Consider the following 26,059-nt stretch of genomic DNA (forward strand, 5'->3'; position numbering starts at 1 on the left):
AAGACTGGCCCGTACGGGCAGGGGTACCTTAACCTTTACCTTTAAGACAGGTCTACTTTAAACAGGAGCCTGCAGGAATGTGGCATCCCAATTACAGATACTTCCTATTCCAGCCTTGCCACCTCAGTTTGTGCTCCTTTGTGGGAATAATTTCAGTTCACTCGTGAGAATGATTAAAAACGTGCAGAAACTTGCGCCAAGAGGCCAGTGACACCTGTGAGATTTTAAACTGGTGTATTCTGAATCTTGGACAGCACTGGCTACTTAACGTGGGGCCTCACCTGCCATGTGCCTCCCATGCTTTCAACTTCTCTTAATATTTGTTCTCAGCTCTCATTAAGGCATACCTGCTTGCGATAAATCTCTTCCTGACCACAGCTATGCTCATAAAAGCCTTGACTCAGACTGATTAAGCACACTAAAACTAATAAAGCTTGTAGCGATCCATCTCAGCAATTGCTGGCTGTTCTAAGTCCTCACCAAGAGGTGTTGATTTATGTTCCATTGCTTTGCCCTCTTCCACTTCCATTCTTAATTTTTTTCACAGTCATCTGGACTTGAGCCTGCAAGGTGGTTTTTGGATTCACATCTCCCTCTAGTGTCAACACTGAGCATTACAGTGCCTAAAGACCCAATAAATCAAATCCTGTTTTGTAACTCCCCTCTTGACCAGTATGGGCTATTTGAAACCTAATTAGCAGTGTCTGCATTACATAATTATCACTGTCAGTCGTTCTTTGCACTTCTTTCCCACTCTGACCTCACTCTGACCCCAGAAAGGCATCCCTGTACACCTGACAGCTGAGAATCTCACTGTGCATCTGTTGGAAGTGGGACTGTAGTCATCAAGGGCTTAGATCAAGATTACACTCAAATGAACTTTGACCTTCAGCATGTGATACAGACTCTTGAAGCTGCTCTGATTCCCCTGCCAGCCCCCACACCAGAATGTTTTGTTTTATGGTGAAACTTTGCCACCCAATGACTTTCAGGATCTACTTTTTCAGGAGTCTTATAATATGGGCCATAGGAAGCAGAGAATATTCCGATAGTTTTAAAGAAGTGATGGCTGGATAGTTATTTTCATCCAAGCGTCATGTGGCTCGTGTCAGACAGGCAGAATTAATGGTGACATTTTCCTACCCGAATTGAGCACAGATAATATTTCTGGCCTTCGTCACTTGTTTTAGTTGACAAATAAGATGGTACATTTTAGACAGGACTTGCTATCATGTACTATCATGAGAATAAAATGAGTTGAGGAAGCAAATTTGCTGCTTTATTTATGTGAAGCATTTCTGTCTCTTCTTTCCTTCACCAGAGCTCAAAGTGGTTTTTAAAAGGTGCGGGACCTAATCTTTGACTACAGTTTTGACAAGCAATTATAAAAATATTGGTTTGTCTAAACTGCTGTTGGGTGTGTGTGTCCTGGGGGCTTAACACTACACCTCCAAAGCACCCCTCCACAGTCTGTGTGATGTCAGGATCATGCATGCACCCTTCCTCTTTAATAAAATCTTCCATATTTTAATGCCAGGGACAAGTGTAATGCATGGCCTTGCGAGCTGAGTGCTTAGATTTTTAAAAGTCAAACTTGCGCCGTTAGGTTTGGAAATGGTTGCTAGTAAAAGTAATAAGCCTGTCAAAACTGAAATGGAAATTAATCTGCAACTGAAATAATATGTGAGTTAAAGCTCTTTGTTGCAAACTCAAGTTTAAGCCCAAGTGCCACTTAAGGAAATTTACTCCTGTCCACTTAATACTGACAATGTGTACATTTCATTGCACTCTGCTTTTGGGTGCTCTGAAAGCCTTACAGAACGACTTCTCTTTTGGTGAGGAGCACTTACATGACTGGGACTAAGACTTGTGCTGTTAATCTTACACAGTGTTGACTTGGGAAGCCTGGAAAGAGGTATTCTGCAGTGTTTGTGATTCTTGGGGAACAGCAGAAGGCTAACAGATGCAGATCCCCCAGTCTGTTCCTGGGCACACTCACTTTGTGACCTCTTTGGATAAGTGTGTGTGTGTGTGTGCGTGCATGATTTTGCATGCCCTTCCACTGTCCAACAGAGGGAGTTGCAGGCAAGCGGATGGCTGTGCAAATAATTGCTGAGAACAATAGCCTTGCAGTTCTCCCAAAAGTCAAAGCTTTCAGAAGTTAATTTTATATGCTGCCTTGCTGGTCTTTTGCCAGGTGCACTTGCTTGGCAGCTGGAAATCCTACTGGGCCCTTTTGCTTCAGTTCCATGAACTTTTAATGCTATCAAGTACCAAAGCTACATGTGAGAAGACGTTTATTTTGCAGTGCATGTAAAAGAGGGCCTCCTTGACCTTGAGCTTTATTGATGCCTGCTATCGGCTGTCTGGTGACGTCATCTGTTGGATATACATAGGCAGGTGGTAGATGGCCGCATTCACACGACACTGAGGCTGCCTGTCACACAGTCTGACCTAAGAGTCGGCGCTGAGAGTGGCATCTTGGAAGCGTCTGCTAGAAAGCCTAAACATGAGAGACAGGATTTAGAGTCCTTTGCCTGACCAGGACTTGTGGCAAAATTCAATTTCTTGAGGAACCAGATGTTCTGTTGACTGCTTGAGAAGAGACAGCACTGTCTTGGGAAGGATTTTTGCATAACCCTTCGCACAACCGGGAGCCTCATAGAACCAAATCAAAGTCCCCTACCTGTGGCAGCCGCAAATCCAAGCCTCACAAAGTGTCTGTGATGGAGAAGTGGGAAAACCAGGCTGGTGCCTCAGCATTCCATATGCCAGACTGGATGGTGAGTGAAATGCTGTTCAGCTCTCTGTACCAAGCCATACCATGATTGGAGTTTTGATTGGAGCCATACCATGCTGGATGGGCTTGTCTTTGGCTAGAGTTCTGCCAGATCCGAGGTGTGCTCTTGTTCTTGACAGGGTCTAACAGCCCAAACCACCATATTTTTCGCTCTATAAGACTCACCAGACCACAAGACGCACCTAGTTTTTGGAGGAGGAAAACAAGAAAAAAAATATTCTGAATCTCAGATGCCAGAACAGCAAGAGGGATCGCTGTGCAGTGAAAAGAGCAATCCCTCTTGCTGTTCTGGCTTCTGGGATAGCTGCGCAGCCTGCATTCGCTCCATAAGACACACACACATTTCCCCTTACTTTTTAGGAGGGAAAAAGTGAGTCTTATAGAGCAAAAAATACGGTATGTTCTAAATGAGCAAGTGTCACGACTGCCTGTAGAATGGAGCATTTCTACCCCAAGAGTTCCTTCTCAGTTTTACTTGGATAAAAAGTGGAATTTCTGATTTCTTTATTTAGTCCGTTTAACAAAATTTTTACTTAATTGTAGTAAAACCTCTAAGCAGTTTACAGTAAATATTAAAATAATAAAAGCAGTTTGAAAACAATTGTAACAGAAAATCGAAATTAACAGCAGAGTTGTTTAAAGCTCATCAGACCTTGTGTGTGATAAGGACACCATAATGATTCACATACTGGAAGTAGAAAAATGAGGCAGTCACCTCGGGCAACAAATCTTTGGGTACCATTAAAGGTGATGGAATTGGGAAATGGGCTCATCTGGCCCAAACAGTGCAATCCACCACAAATAAGCAACTTTGCATGAGTATTATTCTGTTCCCGTGTGATCCTCCTCTTCCTTTCCATGAGGCTTGCAAAGGAGAGCATCCTGGTGGATTGGGTCCAGTGGCAATTAGGAGCAGAGTGCTATTTGGGTTTTCCATTTGAAGAATTGCAGGTTTTTAGGTTGGCCTTGGGATTTGAAAATGTTTCTACCAATTTACCTGCTTGTGTCTACCGTTTGAACCACAGGACAGCTTTACGTGGTTGGTGTGGGTATCATAGTTGCTTTGCACGATACACAATGCCTTAGTCTCTCAGCGGGCAAGTGGCTTCCTTCAATGCTGTCATAAAGAACCATTTCTGTGAAAGCAAAAGATTGCTCATGCCTGATATTTTTTTCCTGGGGTACTGGAATCTGATCTGATTTCTGTATAAAACTTTGCTTCCGTGTTAAGCCTTTCTTGCAATTATTCCACATGCACTCACTTCTTTCTCCAAAGATAGCTCCAAATGGTTATCCTGTACTCCTTTTGAGTGTGGGATAAGGGTAAGAAACATAGAGCTTTATTTGATAAGGATTCCATACATAGCCTTCCGTAACCTAGTATGGAACTGGTTGGGGCAGATGGGAATTGTAGGCCAAAACATCTGGAACATACCAGCTTGAGGAAGGGTGATCTACACAGCTAAGCTCTGTCCTGGGGTGCTCAGAATTACTACCATTGATTCTTTCTTTAAATACTGCTTAGTATTTAAATACTGCTTAGCAGAAGTACAAACCCATGCATCATAAGCGCAGATCCTATAGTATGGCTAGCTGCAAAGAAGTGGTGAAGAGGGAATGCGACCTAAAATCTAAGACACAATGCATTTATTGGGCTCTGGAAGTTTACCTTTGAGTTATTGCCTGTATGCGATATGGCTGTCTTCACTGATGCATATTTGAAAGCAGATTAGGAAATCAGGAAAAATTGATTATTGGTATCCAGCTATGTTGTTATTCTCAGAGTAGACACATTGAAATTGAAATCAAATCAACAATACCAATTTAACCCAATTTATCACATGCTAAAAGCTTGTTTAGTTTTGTACGGAGTGCCTTTATTGAGTATCTCTTAATCCATCTCATTTTAGCTTTTGTATATCTCTAAGAAAATACATGAGGTGTATTAATAGTGTAGACATAAGGCTGCCTTTGCAGTTAACAGGTTTCTACAGTAGTCAGGTTTGTAGGATTTCTCGATTTCACTGTGGCATCGGATATTTTGGCTGGGGGGGGGAAACACCCCACTCAGCATTGTTGGAGTACTAGCCATTCTGTCTGAATTTAGTGTTAGAGACGAAGGGCAAAGGTTGCAGTTTTGCTGAAGTCTTGGTTCATGCTAGGAATAGAGCTGTGAACTCTGCTTTTAATCTGATATGAGCCAGTGACAATGTGTATCACGATTTAAAGGTTAAACTTTAATCCCAATCAAAGTCAACTGCAAGACCATTTATAGGAAAGAAAAATAAGAGTACTATTAGATTTACAGTATTATGTGCAGAAGGGAAGGTATGGTTAGCTAGCTATATATAAAAAAAAGCTTTTAGAAAGTTATATCGTTCCCTTCAGTAGCATTATCTTTATGAATAACTATTAGAACAAATGAAGCAGCAATATAGCTTATCAAAATAATGAATCAAATATATTCAAACAGCAGAGGCCATAAAACAAGAGCATCACAATGGTAGAATAAAATCAGATTACATTCTCAGACTTTTAAAAATGTAAAGTTATGAAAATGAAAAGACTACCTGGCGAGAGCTTTCCAAAGATGGGGGCACCCCACCTGAGTAAGGTCCTCCCCTGTGCCATCCAGCTAACATCAGAGGTTGGGCCATCCAGAGAATGGCTGTCAACTGTCTCAGTCTGTAGGCAGGCTTGTGTTGGAGAAGATGGGCCTTGATGTATTGAGGGTATAGTCAAAGAACCAGGGCTCTGAATTGCACTCAGATGGGTCAACAGCCGTTGTAGGTTGAAAACTACTGAAGCCTCAAATCTGGTACGTCACACACTTAACATCCTCTAAATTTCCAGAAATTCTGTCATACCAGCAATTCAAATACAGTCTGCTGTGGTTATTTTTGTTTTAAACTTGGTTCCTTTTGCATTGTTCTGCCATAGCACAGCTGAAGAGCTGCTCTAACCAAAACAGATTTGGTTAGTTGGTCAAGTACTAACAAATAATGGTCAAGCATTTTTGCTTTTTACTTAATATTTATGTTAATTAAGAAAACTGATTAATGTTGTTGCTTTGTAATGGTTAGCATTTTAAAGATGGTAATGAAATATTGCAGCATTAATGATGTTAGGCAAGTTTTTATTAATGTGAACAATTTTGTTCTCCTTGGCTTATGTTTCTGGAACACTAAGGTTGGTCTACAGTTTTTTTTTAAAGTGAAACTAAAACAGGAATAAAGTGAAGTAACAGCAGTTGTTCAAAAATAAGCCACATTTTTAAATGCAAGTGTGCTAAGGTAGGCATCAGCCTAATTCTTCAGGCATCATTACCATAATGATTTCATGGAGTATTTGCAATCAAATTAGGTCAACAGTTAATTACTGCTCCAAGCCTAAGAGATGTGCATGCTTTTGAACGATAGTCAGACATTAAGGAATTAAGTAATGGAGTTGTTACTATGGATCAGTGCAAATTTGGACCAATTTCAGTTACCTGACATTTTGGTTTGTGTGTTTCGTATATTTATATCCCATCTTCCTTTGATCATGGGATTCAGCCATCCAGGTACTGAGCGGACTCTGACCTGTTCCGCAATGTGGCTGTCTCATGTGTCCTCAGACCATACTCTGCATCTTGTTTCTCTCGCATCCACCCCCACCACTTTCTTGGTTCAGCCCATCCAATCGCCTTCAAGTGGCATTCTTGCCAGCTGCTTGGTAATCAATGTGGCCGATCAGTGAGAGGTCAGTATAAGCAATGGTCTGTGCAGTGGAATAGATGCACAAATCTGCCTTGTGTGAGAGGAAACAAGGCTGAACAAGAACAGTGAAGAGTTAAGTGTTAATCCTCCTGAGGTTTTAACTCATGTGACATTCTAGCTGCAGGCTGGAATCTTAACCACTCTGAGGATTTAGCAAAGGCCTTGGCACCGCACCTCTAGTTAAGGTATGAGAGTTTGGCACAAGCAGCCACCTCTTTGAAAGTAGAAGTGATCTTTAGACCTTTTGGCTGAAACTTTAAGCATTGCAGGTTTGCAGTGTGATAAAAAGGACCCCTGACCATTAGGTCCAGTCGTGGCCGACTCTGGGGTTGCGGCGCTCATCTCGCTTTATTGGTCGAGGGAGCCGGCGTACAGCTTCCGGGTCATGTGGCCAGCATGACTAAGCCGCTTCTCGCGAACCAGAGCAGCGCACGGAAACGCCGTTTACCTTCCCGCCAGAGGGGTACCTATTTATCTACTTGCACTTTGACGTGCTTTTGAACTGCTAGGTTGGCAGAAGCAGGGACCGAACAATGGGAGCTCACCCCGTTGCGGGGATTCGAACCGCCGACCTTCTGATCGGCAAGTCCTAGACTCGGTGGTTTAACCCACAGCGCCATCTGCGTCCCATGATGTTTCCTCTAAATTTCCCTAACCCCCGTTTTCTGAAAGCCAGCTGTTCTCTGCAAGAGAGAAGGTATGTGTGTCAGCAGCAGAGCCAAGTCTGCCTCTGCAAACTGCGTCTGTGTGCCTTGGTCTCCCTCTCAGGTGTTAACCCATAAGCATCCAGAGACACACTTCTGGTTTCATTTGAGAAAGTAGGACAGCTGATAAGCATCTCGCCTGTAAGCAAGGCATTCCTTTTTCGTTGCTGCCCGTCATCTGGCTTTTCTTTTCTGACTAACAAAGAGATCTTAGACAGTTGGCAGGTTTCCCCCCAGCCCGCTCCTTAATGCACAGCGCGGTTCTGAGAGCCAGATGTTCTGGGCGCCAGTCTCCTACTGAAGCCCACTAGCCCTTGCCCTCCAGCACTGCAAACAATACCTCGGTGGGGACAGAACGAGGGCACCCAAGATAGAGGAGATATTATCGAAGAGGAAACGGTTCTGTCTGTGCAGTCTGTATAGCTAAGGTTTCTGAGAGCTTCTACCCTTGTACGACTTCATTTTCCAGGACATTTGTTGTCTGGAAAGAAAAGTTGCTGATTAGCATTACCTGGCCTTGGCTGTGCTCAAATCGCTTGAGGTTTTCTTCTTGATTGTGAACTTACTTTGGCGGTGAGAGAGTTCCAGGAAGTGGGGTTTTTTCCTTTGAAACGGTACACATTGCAGAATCACTAAAAGCACCATTGAGGTCTGTTAATGAACAAATAAATGGCTGGACCTTGGAACAAGGTGCATAATAGATGGCAATGGAGGACTCTGGGGGAACATCCTGTCGCTGCTGAGAGGTGTGTGTGTTTCACTCTGCAATTATGTAATTAATATCTGATGCTAACTGTGCTGCAACATGCGGGTTTGCTTTTTTTAAAGAAAAGTTGGCCTTGTTAGATGCCTTTTGTTCAGCCTGTATCCTTCTGAAGTGGCTGGCTGCCTGTGAACATTCGTGCCAGAGTGAACTGGTTCAGGCGCAGTCTTTCCTTGCTCAAGGCTTGCAGCATCCAGCAAAGATCTGCATGTGTGACTGAGTTGTCACACATGGTGCTCTTGTATTTCCTTAAGCAGAATTGCTTTCACTAGCGTCCCCCCCCCCCCGTGGAATGCCCTCCCATCACATGTCAAGGAGATAAAGAACCACACAACTTTTCGAAGATATCTGAAGGCAGCCCTGTTTTGGGAAGTTTTTAATGTTTGACGTTTTACTATGTTTTTATATGTGCTGTGAGCCACGCAGAGTGGCTGGGGAAACCCAGCCAGATGGGCGGGGTATAAATAATAAAATTATAATTATTAGAGGTGTTGCTACTAATTGGCCATTAGTGTGAGGTGCTATAACACGTTTGAGGTCCATTGGAAAGGTGTGTATATTTTGATCTTTAAACAGACCCTTGTGCAGAATCTCTAAGGAACCTCTCCTCCAGAAGGCCATTGATATGAGGAGAATCATAGATCAGCAGGTTTCTCCAGGCAAAAAGAGGAACTTTGCTTAACATTGATTTTATAATTTGTTACAGTTGTAAGCCACTTTCATTATTTCATGGTTACAGGCAACCAATTACTTTATCTAGTTGGCATTATGCAGTAGACCTTTTATATCATATCATATATATTACATAATCATGATAAAAATCATAGTGGATAAAATCAATTAAAATTACTCTCGTATAGCGTTGAATAAAAGTATATGTCTTTGGTTCCAAAATGCTTTAAAATACTTGACTAATATTTGACTATGTTTGATCAGTTAGTTGACCAGCCCTTTTTTGAAAGGTCAAATGCCCAGCCCTGAATGAGGATCAAATTAGAAAGAATCAAAACCTGAAGTTTTTTTAAAAAAGAAATTGTGGCATTGGGAGGCTGTGATGTGAGGCAGATTTCCACCCAGAGCATTGTTGCCTGTAGAAAATGTTCTGTTTCATAAGTACAAACGAATGGATGACAAATTGATTTTAATAATGTAAGGAAAGCACATACTATCCCCTTCAAATTTTTACATGTATTCTAATACAAAATTCTACATAATTTAATATTTAAACCACATTAAATGTGCTTTATTTTTTTCTCCTCAAATATTTCAGGTCAAATTCTAATGCTGTCCGGCGGGGGGGGGGGGGGCATTAGCATGATGGACTTTTTTTTTTGCTTTGATTACTAATCACAAATAAAATTAAGATACTAAGGTCACCCTCTAGGGCCTCATATAGCCAAAAACTATGCACAAGAGCAGGAAATATCAACTGGTTTGGAGAAACCTCAAGTAATAGAACAGGCATCCCCAACCTTCGGCCCTCCAGATGTTTTGGACTACAGTTCCCATCATCCCTGACCACTGGTCCTGTTAGCTAGGAATCATGGGAGTTGTAGGCCAAAACATCTGCAGGGCCCCAGGTTGGGGATGCCTGTAATAGAAAATCTTCAAAAAGTATTCAGGAAGAAACACTGGTGAGGGAAGGCCGTCCCATCTGAATGGGGAACACACTGATATTTTCATGCAGGCCCCACTTCTTAAATGATGAATTACAGCTATGGTACAAACCCTCAGTGGGTGCTTTGATATTAGTGTATTGGAGTGCTTGAGTCATGGCCAGTGTGGACTTTGCCTTGGACACAGATCCTCAATCTCTTGGTTGTTCGACAAGCTGTAATCTTGCAAAAATGAACCATATTCAAGGTTTCTAGTTACAAGCAAGGCTGAATAACCGGATTACAATTGGGGGTCGGCCGCTGCAACTTTCCATTTGCTGTTTGCTTGACTAATTCCAAAAGCTGCTTCCTTAGTCTCTCTCTCTCTCTCTCTCTCTCTTTTGGTATACCAACCTCCCTTCATAATACAACTTGAACCTCAGTGGAGTCGCTTTGTTATGAGTAACTGAGACAAGAGGCCTAAAATAACCTCCAAATCCTGTACAACGTAGAATTCTGACATGGAAATTGAACGTTCTTCAATTGTATGGCTTGAGACAGCTGCTTAAACTATTGGGGAGCAGCTTCTCTGCCTCACCAAGGATGTTGAAGAGAATGGCCAAAAGGAGGATAGCTTTCCATTTTGTGTGAGCCATTCTTTTCTCCTCTTTGTGAGACGCCTTGTTGTTTCTTTGAGGGATCTGGAAATTTATTTTATTTAACAAAATTTATATATGGCTTGATCCTCTTGGCATTTTACAAGAAATATTAAAATGATCTGGCAGGGAACTGCCATCGGCTCCGGGGGGAGAGGGGAAAAGCCGGATGGATTACAGAGAGCCCCCAAAGATTGTGGGAAGCAGCTCCTCCTCAGCGGAGGAGAGTAACCACACCTCCAGCGGAGAGGAGCTTCAGGGCTCGGAGGACGCGAGGTGGTGCCAGGACACCTTGCCTGGGCACAGCGGGGAGGAGAGAGGTCCTCCGTTACCCACGCCCTCCTTGCGCAGTAAGCTTTCGCGCCGGGAGGGGAGGCGCAGACTGGGCATCAAGAAACTGCTTTGCTGGGGAAGGTTTAAGGACCGTCCACTCACGGATTCTGCCAGTGAATGAGCCAGCCACGGGAGAGTGGCACTCTGCACAGATAAAGTTTATTTTGGCATCAAAAGCAAGGCTTCACAGCCAAGCAGGGAGGCATTTGCCAGCTTGCTCTCGAGCAACCCCTTGGAACCCTAACATGATCAATAAAAAACAGTTGCAAACAATTAAAAAACATTTAAAGATAATTAAAATTAACAGTTAAAAAGACTGAAACATGTCAGCATCTTTACATGTCTGGATAAGCTTGTGTAAACGAAAAGGTTTTAAGCAGGTGCCGAAAAGTATGCAGTAAAGGTGGCTGCCTGATGTCAATAGGCAGAGAGTTCCAAAGTTACACTAAAAGATTTCCTACCTATACGGAAATGTCCTACCTATACGGAATGAGCATTATGTGGCAGCTGTAACAGGGCTAGTTCCACAGATTGAAGTGGTCAAACGGGCATGATCTTGCAGGTAAACTGGCCCCAAGTTAACAGTTGCTCCCAGCTGAAATAATCCTTATATTCTTCCTGCAGTTTCATTTGTCAGTTTTACTATCTCCCAACCGGCTCCATATTTTCCTAATCAACTCTGTTGTCTTCCTGGTGATTAGCATATAGCATCCATGGTATTTATTTATTAACCAATTCCTAGACTGTTTCATAGCATAACATGTTTAAGAGAAAATCCTGAGATATATACGCTATCTATATTTGATTTGATATACGTCACATAAGTAAGTATGTTAATGAGTTCATTATTACTTGAAGCTGAAAAGATTCATTGCTCACTTCAGTCACAATGCTCCAAATGCTTTCTGTTTTTAGACATTTCTTTCAAATATGGTGCCAGTGCCCCCCATTTTCTTTGCAGAACCAGCAATGGCCATCTTTCATTTTACTCGCAGATTAAATCTAGGGTTTTCTCCCTGTATCAGCCTTTAAAAGGGAATAAGTATGAGGTTTAATAGTGTGTGTGTGTGTGTGTGTGTGTGTGTGTGTGTGTGTATTCAAGACTGAAATTGCCCTACATGCTTTTGAATTTACATTCTGAAGAGGGCTATACCACATTATTCTTCAATGAAACCCTGATTTCAGCAGAGTCTTTTGAAATACAGTGGTGCCCCGCAAGACGGAAAACCCGCTAGACGAAAGGGTTTTCCGTTTTGGAGGCGCTTCGCAAAACGAATTTCCCTATGGGCTTGCTTCGCAAGACGAAATGTATTGAGAGTTCCTGCGGGTTCCCCCCCTTCCCCCCCTTTTCCTAAGCCGCTAAGCCACTTATCAGCTGATCCGATGATAAGTTGCTTATCAGCTGATCCGCTAAAAGCTGCTAAACCGCTAATAGCGCTAATCCGCTAAGCTGTCAATGGGCTTGCTTTGCAAGACGAAAAAAACGCTATACGAAGAGCCTCACGGAACGGATTAATTTCGTCTTGCGAGGCACCACTGTAATGGACCTGTTGAATTCTGCTATCCACCCCAGTTGCTACATTCCATTCTGTTAGAGCAGCAAGCCCCATCCTTCTGACCTTCTAGAGTTTTGTACAGTTTTCAAGATCTTCAGGCGTATTCTTTCCCATTTTTAAATGATTGAATTCCATCTGGATGTCCGTGAGCGACCTGCCTTCTGTCTCTGGAAGGAACCGGAAGAGGAGAACCCATGAGATTGTTATGATGCCCATGAAAACAAGAAAGCAGAAGTTGCCCAGATGACTCACTAAATAAGGGAACAGCATCCCGATCAAGTACAATTCCACCCAGTGCAGTGTTGTGCTAATGACCAATGCAGCTGGTCTGGATGACTGTGTGAAGAGTTCTGCTATGATGGGGAACGTGGTTCCTGAAGGCCCCACACCATAGAGAACTATGTAGAGGAAGATGAGAGCAACATTGCAATATGGTATCCAGAAGGTTCTGTCTTGCAGGGAGAGAGCAGTTGTGAGGAGTGCCAAGGCCACTATCATGAGACCGTATCCCCACAGCATCAGTGTCCGTCTGCCCGCATGCTCAATGATGAAGCAGCAGACAATGGTTGAGCAGAGCTCACAGGCCCCGATCCCTAGAGTGACGTAGGGGCTGAGTTCTTCACTAAACCCGGCTGTACGGAACACATCAAAAGAGTAGAAGTAGATGGCACTGACTCCACTGACTGGTAGTGTACCTGCCACTATGATCAACAGGTATACCTGGCATCGCTTGGAGCGATCTCTGAAGAGCTCCAGCACACTCATAATTTTTGCTTCTTTTGTGGCTGCCTGCTCCTTCAACAGATCATTCACCTCTGCTCTGTGGTCCCCTTCACCCCAGAGCTGTTTCAGAGATTTCAAGCAGCCTTCCATATCTCCCTTCTGGATTAAAAGATATGACGGAGATTCGGGGAAGAATGGGACTGTGATGAGCAACAGCAGCGCTAGAACTCCGCTGCTGGCCAACAGTAGAGGCCACAGGGACTCTGTTCCTAAAAGTTCGTGGAGTCCCATCAATTGCCCAAGAAATTTCCCCAGGTTTGCTAGAACTGCAATAGTGACATTGGTCAAGCCGCGGAGGTGCTTAGGAGAAATTTCTGCTAGGTACTGGCCTTGGATACAGATGCCCAAACCTGCATTAAAACCATACAGGAGTCGTCCAAGGAGAATCACTTCGAAGGACTTTGCTATTCTGCTGGTTCCCATGATCACTGCAGCTACTAACATGAAGAGGCTGTTAAATATCATGCAGCTCTTTTTTCCACATTTTGCAGACAGATACCCTGAGAGGCAGGCTCCCGTCAGTCCTCCAATGCTGAAGATAGACACAGTGAATGACCATAGGGGCACGAGGGTCTGGTCATTAATGTGAGCGTTGTATCTCTCCAGCCAGGTATCGTTGATGAACTTCTTGACGAATGGTGAAGTAAAATTGATCATAGAGACTTGGAATCCGAAATGGAAGGTTCCACCCAAGCCCAGAACAATGGCCATCAGAAACATTTTTCGATACAAAACCAGGTTTGAGCAAAGGCTGGCCATCTTTCTGTCTTACGGATGTTAATAGTATTCTGTTGGAACTTTCCCTTCGCGATAGCTGGCCAGTTTCCTTTCACTGAGCCTTGTTGCTCAGGGACAGAGAATAATTTGCTGCGGGCAGCCAAAATTAAACATGACTTTGTACTGTTTGCTGTACATGAACTTTTGCTGACTTTAGTGGGTAAAGTTCACCCTAGCAAAATATGCCACCCCAAATCTCCTGCTTAGCTCAGCCCATCCCTTTATATTCTGATATAGGTCCCTTATACATCCCACTCCAGGCCATGAGAGCACTAGATGCTTTTTCTGCACTCCCATAGTATGGCACTTTGTTACAACCACCTGCTTAAAAAAAGGGGGGGGGAGAGAATGGCCACTTTTAATAACGTAATTATGTCTGTATTTCCTATGTCCCCCCCCCCTCCGACCTTACTGTTTATATTTTCCTTTCTCGCCTTTGCAAGTATATATACTTGTAACCTAGGATGGCATCCACCAGTTGAGGTAGAGTGCAGTCCACAAATGCCATTACTAAAATGATTTTTTGTTCATATTTAAAATGTTACAAAACTGTTTCGTGTTTGCAGTTTGTTTGAATCTAATTTAGCACACCAATTTGGCATCCCCTAGAGTTAAGACGCGGGTGGCGCTGTGGTCTAAACCACTGAGCCTAGGGCTTACCGATCGGAAGGTCGGCGGTTTGAATCCCCGCGACAGGGTGAGCTCCCGTTGCTCGGTCCCTGCTCCTACCAACCTAGCAGTCTGAAAGCACGTCAAAGTGCAAGTACAGTGGTGCCCCACAAGACGAACGCCTCGCAAGACGGAAAACCCGCTAGACGAAAGGGTTTTCCGTTTTGGAGGCGCTTCGCAAAACGAATTTCCCTATGGGCTTGCTTCGCAAGACAAAATGTCTTGCGAGTTCCTGCGGGTTTCCCCCCCCTTTCCCCCCTTTTCCTAAGCCGCTAAGCCACTTATCAGCTGATCCGCTGATAAGCCGCTTAACAGCTGATCGCTAAAAGCCGCTAAACCGCTAATAGCGCTAATCCGCTAAGCTGTCAATGGGCTTGCTTTGCAAGACAAAAAAAGTGCTATACGAAGAGCCTCACGGAACGGATTAATTTCGTCTTGCGAGGCACCACTGTAGATAAATAGGTGGGAAGGTAAACGGCGTTTCCTTGCGCTGCTCTGGTTTCGCCAGAAGTGGCTTAGTCATGCTGGCCACATGACCTGGAAAAACTGCCTGCGGACAAACGTCGGCTCCCTCAGCCTGTGAGATTAGCGAGATAAGCTCTGCAACCCCAGAGTCGTTTGCGACTGGACTTAGCTGTCAGGGGTCCTTTACCTTTTAGAGTTAATTGACTTTAGAGTGATTGACTTGAGGTGAAGGCAACTGGGAAACCGAACATGGTTCCTGCAAGGTTTGCTACCTCAGGAGACAGGTGGCTCTTTGCCTTACCAGAATGCACCTGAGATAATACCATGAAGTGTATCTAGTATACACATGGATTCATTGTTGCTTTTCTGAACAGTTGAAATACAGTGGTGCCCCGCAAGACGAACGCCTCGCAAGACGGAAAACCCGCTAGACGAAAGGGTTTTCCGTTTTGGAGGCGCTTCGCAAGACGAAAATGTCTTGCGAGTTCCTGCGGGTTTCCCCCCCCTTTCCCCCCTTTTCCTAAGCCGCTAAGCCACTTATCAGCTGATCCGCTGATAAGCCGCTTAACAGCTGATCGCTAAAAGCCGCTAGACCGCTAATAGCGCTAATCCGCTAAGCTGTCAATGGGCTTGCTTCGCAAGACGAAAAAACCGCTAGACGAAGAGCCTCACGGAACGGATTAATTTCGTCTTGCGAGGCACCACTGTTAGTTAGCTTTCTTCTTCTTCTGTGTCTTCATTGGGGCCCCATGTGTCAGAATAAGTTGTGGGGTTTTTTTGGTGCCTCCTGCAGACCACCAATCACCTATCTCTGTTAAGTGGTACTTTGTGTGCAAAATTCTTAGTTCATGGTCTTGCTGTATTTAACCTTGGACCTATCTAGTCCAGTGGGTAACAGATCTATTTTTAGAGATGGAGAATGGAGGCTGAGGGAGAGAACTGACTGAAAGATGATTTGAACCTGACTCCTCCATATCGCACTCTTTTCCTAAGCAGCTGTGTGCCAGAGATTCTTCCCTGTGCATGAGAGCTGGGAGTAGAAGATCAGGCTTCCCACATGCAGGATTAAAAAAATAATAAATGGTTGGGTCTTATTTGCAGATCACAACTTGAGGGACTTTCTCTGGAGAATTTCTCAAGCATCCTCGGCTGCAAAATTGGCAGAGTCACTAGTTAGCAGCCTCAAGAAGAAAAGTCTGCACCACTTTTTCTTTTTTCTTTTTTTTGGAATAAGAGTTTTGTGGGTTTTTTGCGCTCTTTGCTTTGCACAGGTTATGAGATTGAGCGTGTTCATGGTGGTATGGCTGTAGGTTGTGGCGCATGCAGAGTTCTGCACCTGCGCCAGAAGTATTCTGGGTACACCATTGTGCAGACTTCCCCAACCTGGTGTCATTCATATGTTTCGTTGTGCAGGCTGGGGCTGTAGTGAGGAAGGACAGTAGCATAGTGATCGAGCACCTGCTTTGCAAGCAGAATGTTCCAGGTTCAGTCCCCAGCATCTCACAACATGACTGGGAGAGACTCCAGAGGAGTTGCTGCCAGCCAGTGTGGACCACACTGAGCTAGATGGACCAGGGGATGGACTAATTATAAGGTAGCTTTTTACGTTTCTATGACAGCACCAGGTTCAGTCCCTGGACTGAAGCCCATCTCCAGGCACTATCACAGGTGATGCGGTCTTTTCTTGGAAAGTACATTTTCAAAAAAACTGTCCACAATGCCTTCGTCTTCCTCTTTCCCTTCTCTTTTCAAGGAGGTCCCAGAACTGGGAAGAAAAACAGTCGTGTGCTTATGTTAGTCTCATGTGGCTAGTGCGTCTCTGAAGGACACAATTTTCTTGCAACTGCAATAAGGGCAAGCGACCTTTTCGACCGTTGCAAAAAACCCCAACAACCCTCAACCAACTCTTTGGCCGATAAATGCCTTCATTGTTTTAGTTGCTCATTAGTTAACTTGGTTCTAATGTGTCTCTGTTTAAACTTAATCTGAGGCTGAGCAAAGGGAGATTGTGGAAACAGGGGTGGGTGGAGAGAGCCTCAAATTTAAAGGTACCTAATTAGCAAGTTAATTATACCAGGCAAGGGAATATTCTGGTTACATAAGTGAGCCATTGTTGTGCGCGCACAAGCCAGGCCATGTTAGAAACCGCAGCTTAATGCTTCTGAGGTGAGGGCAACACGATAAAACAACAATTAAAGGAGAAGGGAAAATGGGGTGAGGGAGAGAGAGAGAGAGAGAGAGAGAGAGAAGACCAGCAAAGCTTTGTTCCGCCAGGCGCAAGCAGCAGAAATTCATTAAAGCTGCGGGCTCTTTCCCTGCCAAATGGAGCCCTGGAAGAGAGAGTTGAGGCCACCAGGCAAGAGGAAGGAGCCCTCTTTACCTCTCACAACCTCCCTCCCGCCTCTAGCCTATCTTCCCTCCCCGAGCAAGAGAGTTGAAACCAGAGCGGACAGGGTCACTGGTGCAGGGAAAGGAGGTATAAAGGGGATGACCAGCCGCCTCTTTTGGGAGGACTGCGCAGGGCTGGCGAGAGAGCTCCAGGTAGCAACGCCATGCCAAAGCACAAGAAGTACAACGTCAACGGCGACTCGGGGATGAAAGCCCAGGTGAGGGGAAGCCTTTCCGTTTCTTCCTGGAGCGGAGGCTGCAGCTCTGCCTGCCTTCCCCATTACTTTGGGAGGCAGCTAGAGCTCCAGCCCTAGTCTCCAGCTCTCTTTTCCTCAAGGTCAGAAGCATAAAGCTGAGAATAGCGGGGGTGGTTAGAACTACCCTCCTGCACCCCCACAGCATGCCGCGAGGGGAAAGGTGGACCAGACCCCTTGGTTGGAACAGTATCCTCTCAGAACAAGGTGCATTCCTAAGCACCGCGCATTGGCGGAGAGCTGATAGCATAGTGTGGGGCCTGCTGGTTGCGGAGGAGGAAGGGGGGGGTCTTCCCTGGAATATGGAAATCATTGTCACCCCCTGGTAAATTTGGCATCTAGCTTCAAACGTTCATGGCTGTCCGATTTGCAGAGTTGTATAAGCAGAGCTTACCTGATCGCAACGGGTCAGGCTCACGAGTGCCCTGCAAAAAATTAACTCGCCTGCAAAATAGGTTTGCGTCTTTCAAGGGATGAAACTGGTCCCCTTTGGCCAACAGGTGTCTCTACTCCAACTGGTGTTGGATGGCTGGAGGAGATCTGGTCATTGAAACTGAGGCCACTCATTTATATTACCATGAGGGAGTGCTGTTTCTTCTTGAGGTCAGGTTCTCTTTCGGGGGGGCGGGGGCGGGGTGTGTGTGTCGAGGGGCCTAATGTTTCCATGAGCTGAATGACGCTGCTAAAGTGCAACTGAAGCTTGCATCGTAATTAAAAATTGCTGCATTTTTAAAAATCTGCACAAATAAAGTCAACCAGATTAAAAAGGAAAGCTTCGTATTTTAAAGGTCTAGTTCTGTCTTATGCCAATTAGAACAGAACTTGTTCTATCCAACTTAGAATTGTATACACCAGGCATGGCCAAACTTGGCCCTCCAGCTGTTTTAGGACTACAATTCCTATCATCCCTGACCACTGGTCCTGTTAGCTATGAATGATGGGAGTTGTAGTTCCAAAACAGCTGGAGGGCCAAGTTTGGCCATGCCTGGTTTACACTGACTGACTGCAGAGGTCAACAGCTAGAGGCAGTTGGACAGGATTCTGTTCTGGATTGGACCCCTTTGGCCGGATCTAGCAGGCTTTGCTTGTTCCCACAGGATTAGTGGTTCCCGAAGGGTGTGGCAGGAGATGATGGCAAAGGTGGAGGAAAGATTCAAGGGCAATCAAAGAAACATTTAAACATTTCAGTGTAGTTTAGTATAGTATCAAAATAATATTTTTTTTATTTGCAGAGCATGAGAGCAAGAGACACACCAAGTGATACTGAGTTTGTATACACACATAAGGTACATATGTAAGAGGTGTGTTTGTAGTAATATCTTGGGAATGATTTGTGTTCTTATGTAGTTGCATTGTTTTATACTTCTTGGTTGCTGACGATCATATTGTGAAGTAGTTGTTTTCTATGTTATAAATCAGGCATAGGCAAACTCGGCCCTCCAGATGTTTTGGGACTACAACTCCCATCACCCCTAGCTAACAGGACCAGTAGTCAGGGATGATGGGACCTTTAAATTATGATGCGTCTTGTTTTGCCCACATATTCTGCTTCTCTTTTTAAAAGGAGGGAAATAATTAATACAGGCAACCTAAAATGATGAAGTAAATTATATGGCAGCCTTAAAATAAAAATGCAATCAGATTAAAACTCCAGTAGCAGGAGTATCATCAAATGATGATTATCTCAAAGGCTCCAGTTACAGATAGGTAGCCGTGTTGGTCTGCCATAGTCAAGACAAAATAAAAAAATTCCTTCCAGTAGCACCTTAAAGACCAACTAAGTTAGTTCTAGGTATGAGCTTTCGTGTGCATGCACACTCATACCTAGAACTAACTTAGTTGGTCTTTAAGGTGCTACTGGAAGGAATTTGGTATCTGAAGAAGTGTGCATGCACACAAAAGCTCATACCTAGAACTAACTTAGTTGGTCTTTAAGGTGCTACTGGAAGGAATTTTTTTATTTGGCCTATCTCAAAGGCTGTTGTGGTTGCCTGACTGGTTTTCCCCCCTCACACCCACCCTCTCCTCAGCTGGCCTTGCTAAAAACTCCTTTTTGAGTGGGTCAATGCAGAGTGGAGAGGTTTGTGTGGCTGTGTGCACTGGAAAGTGGTTTTATTTGGTGCTGCTTACAGCCACCTGCCAGATTGCTCACTTATAGTGGTAAATGACTGGGTTGTAGCCACTGCTATTCCTATTTAGAGTAGATCTATTGAAATTAATGGACCTAAGTTAGTCCTGGGCATTAATCTTGATGGCAAAGCCATTTGGAGTCTCAGCCATAAGATGTTCTTCAGATGACGGTTGAAACTTTAGGGCCACGTATTTTCCCTTCCCCACAGAGATTCTGCATTCAGAATACTGAATGCCACTGGAGGTGCAGACGTAGCTACAACTGTTCCCGCATCTGGACAGCTTGACCGTAGTTTCCACACATTGGTAACCTCGAGGCTGGATTACTGCAATGCGCTCTATGTGACGCTACCCTTGAGGGCAGTTCAGAGGCTACGGCCAGTGCAGTAGATCTGGGCTGCTTTTGGGAGCAAGCGAGTTCCAACATGCAACATGTTTGTGGGATTTCCACTGGCTGCCCACCAGCTGTCGGTCCAAGTCCAAAGTTTTGATACTAATGCATAAGGTCTTACACAGTTTGGGATCAGGCTGCTAGAGAGACTGCCTCATCCCTTATATACCCAGTACGTCACTACATTCTGCAGAAGAGCGTCCAGAGATCTCGGAAGCAGCATCCCTGTAGAGATATGGTATGGCAGGTGCCCAAGTCTCTGCTTCTTCTTCTAATTGCCAGTCAAAGGGCATGGGGAAGGTGGCATCTGGGGGGACAGAATTTTGTTTGACCTCCGGATGTAAGGGAGGCACCAGTGCAAAGGTGGTGTTAAAATGGGCAACCAGCTGTGTTGAAAAGCCAGAAAGGGCACAGGAATGTGTTGGACCCTTTTGTGCACATGCTGCCACAGAATCGTTTTCAGTGGCTTTCAACAACTGTTGGAAGACTTGCTTTCTGTTGATGGTGGATTAATGCTGTCATTTCTCATGAATGGGGCTTTTGCACAAGGAGCACATACTGTAAATGTCTTTAGCGAAAGAGGGATTTAAGGGAAATTAGATGCTATATAGTGTGAATAAAATTCTACTTTTCACCCACCTGAAATGTCTTGTTTTGTAAATAAAAATACTTCTTTATATTGAACTGTCATTCATTATTAGTGGCCCTAATCAAAGGAATTAGTGGCTCTAAAGGAAAGGTAATGTTGGCATTTATTTTTTTCAGCAGTAGTTAGGATTGTTAAGGATTATTAGAGGCCTGACCCCTTGTGGTCAAGGGAATAAGTCTGATTTTAAACTGTTCCTTCTAGAACTATTGCTGGGTTGATTCCATTGACTCAGGCTTCCTCAGCCTTGGCCCTCCAGATGTTTTGAGACTACAATTCCCATCATCCCTGACCACTGGTCCTGCTAGCTAGGGATCATGGGAGTTGTAGGCCAAAAAACATCTGGTTGAGGAAGCCTGCATTGACTGATACGTGAATTTCAAGAGACATACTTTTATTTTCAGAAAAAGTAGACAATGTGAACTTTGCAAGGTTACTGCAAGAAAAGCCTTTAGCTGCCGGAATAGAACCATTATTGTGACTTCGACAGGGAGGAGGTTTTCCTTTGGTCAAAAGGGCGCAGGAGTGAGCAGAGTGGTATAAATGCTTGCTTTTGTGTGTGTTTTGCCACTCTTTTACTCATTTGATAGAAATCTGTTTGATTTCTAAAAACAGAATTTACTTAGCCCATCCTGCTCTATTCCCCCCTTCAGTCTCAAGCAGCCTATTTGATTGTAACAGGTGGCATTCAATTTCCTGTCGAGGAATCCCGTTTCACGTGGGTGTCAAATGTGCGCTCTCCGTTGCCTATGTTGAATGAGGGCCTTACTTTCCTACATTTGCATGAGATTTGCCCTGCCTTCTGTGATTACACTAGTTTTTTTCAGTCCTTGTGTGTTATTGGCACAACCATTTTGTGGATTATATACAGAAGGGTTTAAAAAGACACTTAATGGGTCCTTAGTTCAGTTGTTGGTTCTTGGGCGTGTCGGCAACTTTCTTCGGACACCAATGGTAATGTAGCACATGCCTCCTTGCGCCTGCTCAGAGCCTAAGTAATGTGTGACTGTCCCCGTTCTCTCCTGTTGTTCGAACCCCCCCAGAGGTTCCCGGAACAGCTAACAATTCATAACAAATTAAAACCAAGTAAAAATGTAACAAAACAACAACATTAAAAAGGCAGGAATATGCTTTAAAACCAAAGCCAACCAAGATTTAAAACAGTGGTAAAAACATAATTAAAAAAGCTTGTGCCACCAAAACAATCCTGGAAAGGACGTTCCAAATTTAGGGTGCCACCACCTCGGTTCTGAAGCCAAAGAAGGTCTTGTCTGGCACCATCTTTATAGACAGTGAAAGAAAGGACTTTTTATCTGGGGCGTATATTTTGCTATATTGCATGCTTTCTGCCATTTTCAGTTCTCCCTCCTTTTAAACAACTTTATTTCTAAATTGGACCCATGGTTCATGTTTTTAAAACTGACGTCCACCCTTGTCACCACTGGGTCATGACATGTTTTGTTCCGTGATAATATTGGAGGTTCTCCCCCAAATAATTTTCAGGTGTTGGTGTGGCAGCAGTCTACTGGAAAGTGTGTGTGTTTGAGCTTCTGACTCTTCGGAAATCATTTGTGGTTTGGAAGCTTAGGTTTAACCGAAACAGCCTTGGTTTCTGAAAATACTTGATTTTGGTGTCTTTGCTGTCTTCATAGTGAATATCTGTAGCACAAAACTGTTTTGAGTCCCTACCATGTAGCTTCGTACCACCTGGCACGGAGAGAGGGGTTTGATTTAGAGTGCCAGGAACACTTTGAGCAGAACAGTAGTTTCTGTCCGCTGTGAGTGGACTCCACACCTGCAAGGCCCCTCATCTCCAGCCACTTGTCTCCTGGCCATTTTCTTTTACTCCCACCCTGCAACTAAATACCATACTTTTGGGCCATACCAATGTCACACAGGTCCTAACACCCTGTCCATCTGTAGAGGACGCCCCTGGGCAGTCTTTGCTCCACTCCTCAGATTGTCTGGAACTGTGGTTAACTTTTTAAAAAAATCCCTTCCCAAGTTCCCTGCAGGCAAAGCTTGAAAAGTATTTTGAATTTCTAAGCATAAGAAACCCTGCTAATTGCCACCTTTTTTAGATAGTAGACCTGTGCAGGAATGGAGAGAAATGTCAACACAGTTTGGTGCAAGTATCAGACTTCTGGCATGACTGGGATCATAGCAAATGTCTGTGATGGCAAGAAACTCTTAACAAGGGTTTTAATGGAAGGAGAAACATTTGGATTAGAATGAGACTCCTGTGTGCCTGTGCATTGAAAATGGAAGGCAGTTGTGATTGGAAGGGAAGTAATAGGTTAAAACGCTGTGTGTTGCCTGGGGCTGAAGCAGCCACACCAACAAGTCCACTAAAGAAGGTTAATGCTGAAGAAATTGCAACCCAGTCTAACTACTGATACAGGCAACTATTCCTTAACTTCAGCAGAACGATTGCATTTGTTGGCCTTTTAAATTTACCTCCCTTTGCTCAATCTGGGCTTCTCTCTTGACAGATCCAGTTTGCGGACCAAAAGCAAGAATTCAACAAGCGCCCCACAAAGATTGGCCGCCGTTCATTGTCCCGATCCATCTCTCAGTCGTCAACGGATAGCTACAGCTCTGGTATGTACTGTTTCTCCTAAGCTCTTCTTGGAGGCAGTTTCAGATTTTGAGTGGGCATCTGCATGTCTGTGTTCCCTCTGCTTCAGCACAACAGCTCCTGTGTAGCCAAAGCCAAATGTTCTAACATCCTCAAAAACAGAAGATGAAGACAGGGATTAATACAAGACACTAGCGTCCTGACTTTGTTCTGGTCAGCGTGGGCTTTCGGAATGAATTACCGGCAGCCTGCTCTTCCATTTTTACTTGGTTTTCATTTGTTATGAATTGTTTAGCTCTTCTAGGAAAGACACCACATTCACAACTAGTGCTTAAGAATGAGTAATATTCAGAAAAGTATAAACAACTCATTTATTAACTATTCCAAAACAAATCAGCACTTGCTGATTCTCCAGCAAACTAATCAAAGCAGCTCAAACCAATAAATTCCAGATTAGCCAGCCCACTAACATGTTCACATTTCGCATATACACCTGCTATTTCAGAGACACTGTGACCCGTATGGGGCAGGTCATACATCAGTTTCCTGGATACACAAACCACCCTCCTACCAAGACTCCCACCTTGCTAGGATTCAGACAGTATTTATTTATTTAACAAAATGTGCATACCGCCTGATTGTAATAAAACCTCTAAATGGTTTACATGAAATATTCAAACTATCAGGAAAAACAGTTAAAAGCAATCAACCATTTAAGGAAAAATAAAATTAACTGTAGAAAAGAAAAACATGTCAACAGCTTTGTGTATTTTGGGACCAGTGGTCAGGGATGATGGGAGTTGTAGTCCAACAACAGCTGGGGACCCAAATTTGAGAAACGCTGCTGTATAAGCTTGTCTAAACAAAAATGTTTTAAGTGGATGCCAGAAAACGTACAGTGAATGCATCTGCCGGCCTAATGTCAACAGCAGGGTATTCTAATGTGTAGGTGCTAGCATAGAAAAGTTCAGTTTTTTACAACTTCAAAATGAAAATTACAAGTAAGTTTCACACATCCATCAAGTGGGCACATGTGGGGTAAGGTGACCCTGCAGATCAACTGATCCAAAGCAGTTAAGGGCTTTGCCTTCCAGTAGCAATGCCTTGAATTTGACCCAGTAACAAATTGGCAACCCTCTTAGTTCTCTGAGCAGAGGGTGTATTGTGCTGACACTAACTGCAATTTCTGGGGTCAAGGGACCCCACATTGAGTGCATTGTAATAATCAAGACCTGTACTGGTCCGACTGCACTGGCTACCGATTAGTTTCCGGGCCCAATTCAAAGTGTTAGTTTTGACCCATAAAGCCTTAAATGGCTCAGGACCAGAATACCTCAAGGACTGCCTCTTTCCACATGAACCTACCCAGACCCTGATATCTCCTTTGTGTGCCTCCTTCTCGAGAGGTCCGGATGGTGGCAACATGAGAACGCGTCTTCTCTGCAGTGGCTCCCCGTCTGTGGAATGCCCAGCAAAGCTTGCCTGGCGCCTTCATTATATACCTTTAAGCACCAGCCAGAAATGTTTCTTTTTAACCAGGCCTTTGGTTGACCTGATCAACATCCCATACCTTTTAAAAATGTGGCTCTTTTTGGGGAAGGGAGGTATTATTGGGTTATTGCTTTTATTTTTATTTTATATATTGTAATCTTTTTATGTGAACTGCCCTGAGACCTCCACGTATAGGGCAGTATATAAATACAATTAATAATAATAATGATGATGATGAAGATGATGGTGCTAATACCAAGTACAGCTAATAAAATGTGTTTCTAGCCACTGAGGCTAACTGGGCTTCCAGGCTTCGTGCCGGTTCCTTCAGGTGGAGAGCAATCACATCCATGGCAGGCAATCAATCAATTTCTTGTGGTTCTGAGTCGCTTAAGGCTTATAGCACTTTGAATTGGGCCTGGAAACTAATTGTCAGTCAGTGTGGTAAGGGCACCATCTTAGAAAGCTTTGCAGAGGATTCAGCAAATGCATGGAATGAGGATAGGTCTGCCCGTGCAGATTAATCATGTTGGTGAGATGTAACCTATGTAGAATCATAGAATCATAGAGTTGGAAGAGACCCCAAGGGCCATCGAGTCCAACCCCCTGCCAAGCAGGAAACACCATGAGAGCACTCCTGACATATGGTTGTCAAGCCTCTGCTTAAAGACCTCCGAAGAAGGAGACTCCACCACACTCCTTGGCAGCAAATTCCACTGTCAAACAGCTCTTACTGCCAGGAAGTTCTTCCTAATGTTTAGGTGGAATCTTCTTTCTTGTAGGAATCTTGTAGGAATCTTATTTCTTGTTAAGAGGCACTCTGCCAGGGAACTCCAGTTGCTGTCATGAGCTGATTGTGAGTGTCCCTAGTTGTTGCAGCAAACAGGATGCTCATCTAGACACACCTTTGGTCTGATCCAGCAAGTCTGCTATAACTTTCATTAGTTTTTAAGGATGCATATGCCCATTAGCATCTGCACCATTTTGTCTCATTGCAGATTTGAGAATATATGTGTGCCAGGAGTTGCTTTGCAGGGTTCAAATGAGAAAACTACTAGGGTGGGACAATCTTGAAACTAGGGAACTAGAGAGAGAGAGGCAGGGTGATATCTCCAGACATTGCAGATATCTGCTGACAGGGTGGTGTCTGCCTTGAGAGCTTTTTCCAAAGCCGCCTTGACTACTTGGCCTATATTCCATTGGTTTGCAACTGTGATACAGCAGTAGTGCAGGGAACCAATGGGTCTGGCCATGAGAGCCAATATGATTCCATCCTGCCTTTGGAACCTGAGGTCACAATGACCATTTATGACTCATCTCCA

The 26,059-nt window shown here is 44.1% G+C and overlaps 1 protein-coding gene and 1 pseudogene across 3 annotated transcripts in view; one reads left to right on the forward strand and one right to left on the reverse strand.

Annotated features, from left to right (window-relative positions):
* The window catches only part of AHCYL2 (adenosylhomocysteinase like 2), a 101,348-nt gene that overhangs the window by 40,256 nt on the left and 35,033 nt on the right, over positions 1-26,059 (forward strand). The window contains exon 2 of the mRNA XM_079992603.1: positions 23,161-23,269. Within this exon, the coding sequence (XP_079848729.1) occupies positions 23,161-23,269 (109 nt within the window). The remainder of the gene's footprint in view (positions 1-23,160; positions 23,270-26,059) is intronic.
* LOC307225069 (solute carrier family 2, facilitated glucose transporter member 5 pseudogene) lies at positions 972-14,058 on the reverse strand (annotated as a pseudogene). Of its 2 annotated transcripts, none has more exons than XR_013843874.1 (2): positions 7,774-11,024; positions 972-2,503 (listed from the first exon to the last, which is right to left on the reverse strand). The product of XR_013843874.1 is annotated as a solute carrier family 2, facilitated glucose transporter member 5 pseudogene (transcript). The 2 variants fall into 2 exon arrangements; XR_013843875.1 differs by lacking the exon at positions 7,774-11,024 and adding an exon at positions 12,229-14,058 and having other exon boundaries at positions 978-2,503.

This window comes from Podarcis cretensis (assembly GCF_951804945.1).
Source record: "Podarcis cretensis genome assembly, chromosome: 10".
In the NCBI taxonomy this organism is placed as follows: domain Eukaryota; kingdom Metazoa; phylum Chordata; class Lepidosauria; order Squamata; family Lacertidae; genus Podarcis; species Podarcis cretensis.